The 9,836-nt window shown below is 46.7% G+C and overlaps 2 protein-coding genes across 2 annotated transcripts in view; one reads left to right on the top strand and one right to left on the bottom strand.

Moving 5' to 3' along the window:
- Window positions 1-9,836, top strand: part of LOC148144954 (uncharacterized) — a 237,413-nt gene that overhangs the window by 131,160 nt on the left and 96,417 nt on the right. The window lies entirely within an intron of this gene.
- Window positions 4,136-6,308, bottom strand: LOC148144956 (uncharacterized). Its single transcript, XM_087975572.1, has 2 exons — window positions 6,211-6,308; window positions 4,136-5,701 (listed from the first exon to the last, which is right to left on the bottom strand). The coding sequence occupies exon 2, from the start codon at window positions 5,291-5,293 to the stop codon at window positions 4,241-4,243; it is 1,053 nt and encodes a 350-aa protein (XP_087831698.1). The 5' UTR covers window positions 5,294-5,701; window positions 6,211-6,308; the 3' UTR covers window positions 4,136-4,240.

The raw sequence follows: 9,836 nt of genomic DNA, 5'->3' as shown, positions 1-9,836 counted from the left end.
ACCACCCTGTCGAGCAGTGATGAAACTTCCAAGGAACTCTGTACCTAAACACCCCCCACCTCTGCCCCCCCGCAACTCCCATGTCTGTCTATCAGACCATAAGACATAGGAGCGGAAGTAACGCCATTCGGCCCATCGAGTCCACTCCACCATTCAATCATGGCTGATGGGCATTTCAACTCCACTTACCCTCATTCTCCCCGTAGCCCTTAATTCCTTGTGACATCAAGAATTTATCAATTTCTGCCTTGAAGACATTTAGCGTCCCAGCCTCCCTGCACTCTGTGGCAATGAATTCCACAGGCCCACCACTCTCTGGCTGAAGAAATGTCTCCGCATTTCTGTTCTGAATTTACCCCCTCTAATTCTAAGGCTGTGTCCACGGGTCCTAGTCTCCTCGCCCAATGGAAACAATTTCTAGCGTCCACCCTCTCCAAGCCATGTATTATCTTGTAAGTTTCTATTAGATCTCCCCTTAATCTTCTAAACTCCAATGAATACAATCCCAGGATCCTCAGCCCGTTCCTCATATGTTAGACCTACCATTCCAGGGATCATCCGTGTGACTCTCCGCTGGACACGCTCCAGTGCCAGTATGTCCTTCCTGAGGTGTGGGGACCAAAACTGGACACAGTACTCCAAATGGGGCCTAACCAGAGCTTTATAAAGTCTCAGTAGCACAACAGTGCTTTTATGTTCCAACCCTCTTGAGATAATTGACAACATTGCATTCGCTTTCTTAATCACGGACTCAACCTGCATGTTTACCTTGAGAGAATCTTCAACTAGCACTCCCAGATCCCTCTGTACTTTGGCTTTACGAATTTTCTTACTGTTTAGAAAGTAGTCCATGCTTCTATTCTTTTTTCCCAAAGTGCAAGACCTCGCATTTGCTCACATTGAATTCCATCAGCCATTTCCTGGACCACTCCTCCAAACTGGCTAGATCCTTCTGCAGCCTCCCCACTTCTTCAGAACGACCTGCCTGTCCACCTAACTTTATATCATCGGCAAACTTCGCTAGAATGCCCCCAGTCCCTTCATCCAGATCATTAATATATAATGTGAACAGCTGCGACCCCAACACTGAACCCTGCAGGACACTGCTTGTCACCGGCTGCCATTCCAAAAAAGAACCTTTTATCCCAACTCTCTGCCTTCTGTCAGACAGCCAATCCTCAATCCATACCAGTTGCTCACGTCGAACACCCTATGGGCCCTCACCTGGCTCAGCAGCCTCCCGTGCACACACTCTCATTCTCTCATGCACACACACGATTCTATGGGGTGAAATTGTATTGGCAGAATTATATTTGCAGATACATTCAATTTTGTTCAAAAAGCACACAATCTGCAGGCAGTCAATGCATGTAATATTTTACAAATTCTGACTTTGGAAACAGAACCAGTCTGATTCAAGATTGGAATACTGACAGACACACATCTCACACCTTTAATGCATTGTCTGAGCGGAGATGTCTTTTTTTTAATAAAACCTTAAGTCATCTCAAGAACATTGTTACATATTAATGAACCAAAGCCCGCACCCAGTCTAAGAGATGAAGACTATCTAAGTTTGTTCAATATATTCTATCAGTTGCATGACACTGATCTTTTGATATAAGTTCTGTGTCTTATGATGCTGTTCCATGAGGCTTATGTGTTGATGAGGCAATATGGTACAGATGAGGTGAATAGAGAATTACAGATCATCGAGGAAGGATTGAAAGAGAGAGTTAAGAAGAGCAAAGAGAGGACCGAAGCAGTCTTTAGCAAATAGAATAAAGGAGAACCCTAAAGCTTTCTAAAGGTATGTGAGGAATAAAAGGATGATTAGGGTAGGAATAGGGCCAGTCAAAGACAGAAGTTGAGCGTGGACCCTGTAGAGTCCGGAGAGGTGCTAAATGAAAATTTCTCATCAGTGTTCACTCAGGAAAAGAATGAGGTACGAGATATTAGACTCAAAAGGATCGAGGTCAGTTACACACAGGTGTTATAAATTCAAGAAGGAGTGAAAGTGGACAAGTCTCCTGGGCTGGATGGGATTTATCCGAGGATTCTCTGGGAAGCGAGGGAGGAGATAGCAGAGCCTTGGGCATTGATATTTGAGTCATCATTGTCTACGGGTTTAGTACCTGAGGACTGTAGGATTGCAAATGTTCTGCCCTTATTCAAAAGGGCAGCAGAGATGACCCAGGTAATTATAGACCAGTGAGCCTTACTTCTATTGTAGGAAAGGATTATAAGAGATAAGATTTATAATCATCAAGCAAGCAACAATTTAATTTCAGATAAGTCAACATGGTTTCATCAAGGGCAGGTCGTGTCTCACTTACCTCTGAGTTTTTTGAGAAGGTGACCAAGCATGTAGATGAGGGTAGGACAGTTGACATGGTATACTTGGACTTCAGTCAAGCCTTTGATGAGGTTCCACATGGTAGGCTGATGGAGAAAATGCAGAGGCATGGAATGGAGGGTGATTTAGCAGCTTGGATTAGAAACTGGAAGAAGGCAGCGAGTGGTGGTTGATGGAAAATATTCAGTCTGGAGTCCAGTTACTAGTGGTGTCCCACAAGGATGTTTTGAGACCACTGCTGTTTGTCATTTTTATAACTGACTTAGACACAGGCATAGGTGGACGGATTAGTAAATTTGCAGACGACACTAAAGTCGGTGGAGTATTGGACAGTTTGGAAGAATGTTACAGGTTGCAGGGGGATTTGGATAAACTGCAGAATTGGGCTGAGAGGAGGCAAATGGAGTTCAATGAAGCTAAATGTGAGGTGATGCACTTTGGGAAGAATAACAGGATGGCAGAGTAGTTGGTCAATGGAAAGATTCTTGATAGTGTGGATGTGCAGAGGGATCTTGCAGTCCATGTGCAAAGCTCCCTGAAAGTTGCAACCCAGGTGGATAGTGCTGGTAAGAAGTCACACGGTATATTGGTTTCATTGGGAGAGGGACGGAATTCCTGAGCCGCAATATCACGCTGCAACCATACAAAACACTGGTGCAGCCACCCTTGGAATATTGTGTACAGTTCTGGTCACCCCATTACAGAAAGGATGTGGAAGCATTGGAAAAGGTGAAGAGGAGATTTACCAGGATGTTGCCTGGTCTGGAGGGACGGTCTTATGAGGAAAGGCTGATAGACTTGGGTCTTTTCTCATTGGAAAGAAGAAGGCTTAAGGGGGGATTTGATAGAGACATACAAGATGATCAGAGGATTAGATATGGTAGACAGTGAAAGACTCTTTCCAAGGATGGTGACGTCAGCTTGTACGAGAGGGCATAACTACAAACTGAGGGGTGATAGATTAAAGACAGATGTCAGAGGCAAGTTCTTTTTGCAGAGAGTGGTAAGGGCGTGAATGCCCTACCTGCTAAAGTAGTCAACTCAGCCACTTTAGGGAGATTTAAACATTCCTTAGATAAGCGCATGGCTGATTTTCGGATAGTGTTGGGGGACAAGCTGAGAATAGTTCACAGGTCGGCGCAACATCAAGGGCCTGTTCTGCGCTGGATTGTTCTATGTTCTATGTTCTAAACTTAGTGCAGGAGGTGGAAAGAAATGAGCAGCTTTAAAACTGCTCTTGGAGCTCAAAGCTTTCAATGAAAGTCTGAGCCCGGTGTTAAGTTCAGGTAACCTTTATTGTAACCCAAACTTTGTTGCAACTTCAGATCCCCCCCAGCAAAAAGGCAGAGAAAAAGTAGTTGCTTTTTGAACATCTCAAGGTGAAAGTGCACACACCACACCTCCCCTTGTCCCACCCCCCTCACTGTCTTTACTATTGGCCAGCACCAAGTTGTCCCTTTGTAATCGGATCCTTGGTACAGCCGTCACCCGGAGGAAGTATTGCCTCACTCAGCAATTTCAACCCTTACCCTGTCTCCAACTAAGTTTCTCCCTGCTCATTTGCCAGTGGGGGGAGGGCAGTGTAGAGTCAACCTGACTGCTGTGGGTCTGGAGTCACGTGTAGGCCAGACCAGGTAAAGGGTGCAGCTGGAACGACTGAGTGAATCCTTTCCCACAATGGCGGTTCCCTTCCCTAACAAGGGAGAGAGATGGGGGCTTTCTCCCCCCCAACCCCCTCCCTGAAACGGTCTCATCGTTAGATTCCGAACTCCACATTTCTGACCGAATACCAATTCTGCCATCTGTCGTGGTGGGATTCGAACCCGGGAGTCCCCGGAACCGGGTTGATAGTCCAATCGATAATGGCCCTTGGCCGTCACTCCTTCAATCCCCCTGCGATGGCACGTGAACTCGCTGGTGCTTCCGCAGGTGGGAGGAGCAGGAGAAGCCCTTCCCGCACTGAGAGCAGGTGAACGGCCTCTCCCCGGTGTGTATCCGCTGGTGCCTCAGCAGGGTGGAGGATGTGCTGAAAGCCTTCCCACACTCGGGGCAGCTGAAGGGCCTCTCCCCTGTGTGGACCCGCTGGTGGCTCCGCAGGTAGGAGGAGCAGGTAAAGCCCTTCCCGCACTGAGAGCAGGTGAATGGCCTCTCCCCCGTGTGGACATGCTGGTGGGTCAGCAGGGTGGAGGAATCGCTGAAGGCCTTCCCACACTTGGGGCAGCTGAAGGGCTTTTCCCCCGTGTGGACACGCCGGTGGCTCAGCAGGGTGGAGGAATACCTGAAGGCCTTCCCACACTCAGGGCAGCTGAAGGGCCTCTCCCCCGTGTGGACACGCTGGTGGGTCAGCAGGGTGGTGGCCTGGGTAAAGGCCTTCCCGCACTCGGGGCAGGTGAAGGGCCTCTCCCCTGTGTGGATCTGCTGGTGCCTCATCAGGGAGGAGATGTGGCTAAAGGCCTTCCCGCACTCAGGGCAGCTGAATGGCCTCTGCCCTGTGTGGACACGCCGGTGACTCCGCAGAGTGGAGGAATCGCTGAAGGCCTTCCCACACTCGGGGCAGCTGAAGGGCTTTTCCCCCGTGTGGACACGCTGGTGGCTCAGCAGGGTGGAGGAATACCTGAAGGCCTTCCCACACTCAGGGCAGCTGAACGGCCTCTCTCCTGTGTGGACCCGCTGGTGGGCCAACAGGGCAGAGAAAAACACAAAGGCCTTCCCGCACTCGGGACAGCAGAAAGGCCTTTCCCCAGTGTGGTCCTGCTGGTGGGCCAGCAGGTGGGAGGAATGTCTGAAGGCCTTCCCGCAGTCGGTGCAGGGGAATGGCCTCTCCCCGGTGTGACTGCGCCGATGAGTCTCCAGGGCAGACGGGAAACGGAAGCCTTTCCCACAGTCGCCACACTTCCACGGTTTCTCCACGGGGCGGGATTCCTCAGGTTTCTCCATGGCCACAGCTTCAGCTGCACACAAACACGTGTAGAGCCCTCCCTGCCGTGAAATCCCTTTTCCAGGCCGTATCACGGTTTCAGTCTCCACGCACAGTGCGCTGCAACAGTGGGGTCTCTCGTCCAGTCCCACCTGATGCTGAAAACATACTCAAACAGGAACCAAAAAGCTTTGATCCCTCTCACAGAAATCACGGTCTAAAATGTTTGCTGGCCCCAGTGGATTGAGTGACCGTCAGACATTGACATCAAAGTGAGGACCGGAGATGCTGGAGAGTTAGTTGAAAAATGTGGCACTGGAAAAGCACAGCAGGTCAGGCAGCATCCGAGGAGCAGGAGGGTCAACATTTCGGGCATAAGCCCTTCATCTGTTGATTTTGAAATTTTCCTCTTCAAATCTTCAAAAACTCTGTCAGAATAGATTACAAAGCTCATCACTGCCAGTGCAGGGTAGAAATTCTGAACAAGCAATTCTACTTTTTGCAGAATATTCTTTTCTTTTATTATTCCACAAAATTGAAAGCACCATCCCACTCTCTCTCTCCCTCTGTTCTCACTCCGCTCTAATTCTCCTCATCAGGATCTTACAGGGACGAAAAAGCAAAAAAAATGCCAAGACATGACTCCTCCCTGCCACCAACCAGACTCATTCTTCCCATTGACCAACCAGGTCGTACCCTCTAACTGTCTCGACCTATCCCTACTTCACCACCACCCCCTTTTATCTGCAGCTTCTGCACCATCTGATGCCTCCTGCCGAACTATTTTGCCAATTGAGATACAGACTTGGATCAATGTTTCCGGAGTCTGTCCCTGCCGAATTCACTCTCTTTCCTTTCAGTTGCTGAAAGTCAACAATTGAATCACAGAATGAAAAAAGATGGAAAAGGGAGCGAGATAAGAGAGTGCCGTACTCACATATCTGGGACACAGGAAGGAATCTGCAGTCTGGGTAAAGCTCAATCTTTACTCAGAGAGAGAGAATCAGGAGTCGCAGCTTGAGAAGTTCATGGTCCAACTTCCGCATTCAGACAATGGACTGGCTCTGATTGACAGGAGGACCAGTCTCCTTCCAGTCCTCCAATGCTGCCTATTGGTCAATCAAAAGAAGGTCTCGCGCCTTGTTTGCGTTCAGCGATGAGCATGCCCAGTGTTTTGCTGACACTGGCCAGCATGCGCACTGCGTTGCTGACACCGACAAACATGCGCAGTATGCTCTACGGGGATGTTGGTGTTACTGACAGATTTTAAGTGTCCAAATGCCAACAGGGGAAAAAAGATAGAGCCACAATTTTTTCCCCCTATGGCTCGGTATTTTATTCCTTTTGCATTTTGTCTGGCTGCTCAATTTTTGTATGTTTTTCCCCCTTATTGTGGGGGCAAGACGCCGAGACCAGAACTGGAGGGCAAAGATTTAGGGTGAGAGGGGAAAGATTTCTGAGGGTCCTAAGGGGCAATCTTTTCGCACAGAGGATGGTATGTATATGGAATGAGCTGCCAGAGGAAGTGGTGGAGGCTGGTACAATTACATTATTTAAAATGCATCTGGATGCAGATATGAATAGGAAAGATTCAGAGGGATAGGGGGCAAATGCTGGGAAATGGGTCACTAGATTAATTTAGGACATCTGGTCGGTGTGGACCGAAGGGTTTGTTTCTGTGCTCTACAACTCTGAGCCTATTTTTAGATAGTATGGAAAATAAAGAGCATGAAAGCATGGGAAGGGTTAGAGCATGGAGACCACTGCCGGTTTGTTGCAAAGGATAGTGGAAGCTCTTACACTAATTACCAGAGTAAGGTTGAGGCTGAAAGGTCACTATGGCAAGATGAGATAACAGTCAGTAAAGTTAGCCTCACCTGCTAAATATGATTGACAGGATTGGGACAATAAATATTTGGGACATGACATTAAATATCTAATTAATAATTAGTAGAGTCAGCCTGCTTGAGACTATTGATAATAAATATCTAATCATGACATTAGGAAAATATTAAGTAGGGTCTGGAATGCAAGACCATTGTTCCAAAAGCTGACACTAAATCTCTAACCGTGACATTAGAATAACATTAAGTAGAATGTAGGAAAAACTATAAGGGCGCAACTAAAGAGATAATGGGAACTAACATCATGGTTTATTGTATAGCTAGCGTGAGGTACTTTTAATTAATATAGTTGAACATGCTGATTAGCTAACAAACACACTGCTGAGCTGGAGACAGTGCTGCCCCCTCTGTCCAGGAGTAAATGCTGGAAAGGTGGTATTGTTCATAGGGAGAGGGATGCTCTCCGGCTACACTCTGATATCTATCAGCTAGTAAATGGGGCAGAACTATGGAATTTAATCTGCAGGCAGTTTGGGAAATTTAATAAGGGAAGGAAGTAAGCAATAAATAGTAGATCCCTACAGAGTGCAGAGGAACAAAGGGTCCTTGCTGTCCAAGTTCAGAGATCCCCGAAGGTATCGGTACAGGTAAAACGGGGGATGAGGAAGGCATAGATTTGTACTTTTTCACACAGAGGGTGGTGCGTGTGTGCAATGAGCTGCTAGAGGAAGTGGTGGAAGTTGGCACAAATACAATTTTTAAAAGCATGCTGGATGGGTATGTGAATAGGCAGAGTTTAGAGGAATATGGGCCAAGTGCTGGTAAATAGGATAGATTAATTTCGGATATCTATTCAGCATGGACGAGATGGACTGTTTCTGTGCTGTACAGCTCTATGGCCATCCACCTCATTTTGAAATGTTTTGGAACACCCTATTAGGGTTCAGAGTGTGCCAGGACCTGACACCGCCCTCCTCACGTCTCCTGTGTATTTTAAATCAATAGTACCGTTTGCATGTTACTGGGTTAGTACTTTAAACACACAGACACATACAATATAATCAGAATTTCTATTCGGTACAGACAGTGATGACTTGTTTCAACTTTGCTAACAGGGTATCAGATCTGCAGACAGAAATCTTGGAAGAAATTCCAAAACAAGATCTGACAGGGTCACTCAATATCATGGGGGGGGGGGGGGGGCGTTGAATCTGGAAACAGAAATTCGACCTGCTTCAAAAGGTACAGGACATCAATGTGAGCAGAGAAGCACTCAGAGAGGAACACACCAGTGAACGGAGCTTTATCTGGTTACACAGAATGAGTGTATGTGTCCCAGTGAACTGACAATGGGAAGGAGCTTTAACCAGTTACACAGACTGAGAGGGGCTGGGGCATTTATTTTACCCCTGGAGCATCAGTGCCTGAGGGGTGACCTTAGAGGGGTTTATAAAATTGAGAGGGGCATAGACAGGGCAAATAGCCTAAGTCTTTTCCCTCCAGGATGGGGGGGTCAAAAACTAGAAGGCATAGGTTTAAGGTGAGATGGGAAAGATTTAAAAGGAGCCTAAGGGACAACCTTTCATGCAGAGGGTTATGCATGTATGGAATGAACTGCCAGAGGAAGTGGTGGAGGTGGGTGCAATTCCAATGTTTAAGAGGTATTTGGATGGGTATATGAATAGGAAGGTTTGAAGGGATATGAGCCGGGTGCTGGCAGGTGGGATTAGATTGGGTTGGGATATCTGTTCGGCATGGGTGGGTTGGACCGAAGGGTCTGTATCCATCTCTATGATTAGCACTCGGAGCATGGCTCCTTCATCACGTGATTGTGGAGAATAAAATCATAAGGTACAGAACGGATGGAAAAACATTACAGTTCCCTGAAATGATATATTGAAAAACCCTGGATTGTTAAGTCTTTCATCTTTTAATATGGGCTGCTTGTATCATTCATTTGTAAATCCCGGAATTTCCTGAAAGACATCTTCTTGAAATAACTCAAGGTTTTATAACAAAAGGTGACATCTCAGCTCTGACAATGCATTAAAGGTGTGAAGTCAGGATCTGTCTGCATCCTAATCAGACTGGTTCTATTTCCAAAGGTGAATTTACAAAATATTACATGGATTGACTGCCTGTATGTTGTGCATTTTTTGAGAAAAATAGAATGTATCTGCAAATACAAATTCACCCCCATGGATGTGTATGTGTGTGAATGAGACAGAGAAAAGTCTATTTCGTGCTGTATATCCCGATGTCTACTCGATAACAGATGCTTTAATTCTGCTGGTGTAAATATTGTTATAAATCATAGCTGGGTATGAATAGTTAGATGTTAGGGTGAGAGAATGCCTCAAGAGGGGCACTATAAGAATCCTGGGAGAGCCCTATTTCTGGTTTACTTCCTCATGAACAAACATTAAGCATGAGCATTTATTTATTTCTAATTTTGTTCTGTTTTTCTTGTTTGATTCCTGGCTAGGACGACACTCTGTGTCTGGATGGTTGACAGGCTGGGAGATTGTGGCTTGAGTCTTGATTGACTGAACGTTTTATTGAGGAGAAAGTGAGGTCTGCAGATGCTGGAGATCAGAGCTGGAAATGTGTTGCTGGAAAAGCGCAGCAGGTCAGGCAACATCCAGGGAACAGGAGAATCGACGTTTCGGGCATAAGCCCTTCTTCAGGAACATTTTATTGTTCCAGAAGGTGTAGGGGT

Source organism: Chiloscyllium plagiosum, unplaced genomic scaffold, assembly GCF_037043375.1.
Source record: "Chiloscyllium plagiosum isolate Xiang-an unplaced genomic scaffold, Cpla_swu_hap1 HiC_scaffold_27, whole genome shotgun sequence".
Taxonomy (NCBI): Eukaryota; Metazoa; Chordata; class Chondrichthyes; order Orectolobiformes; family Hemiscylliidae; genus Chiloscyllium; species Chiloscyllium plagiosum.
The sequence above is the reverse complement of the archived record's forward strand: the minus strand, read 5'-3'. Positions and strand labels throughout refer to the sequence as shown.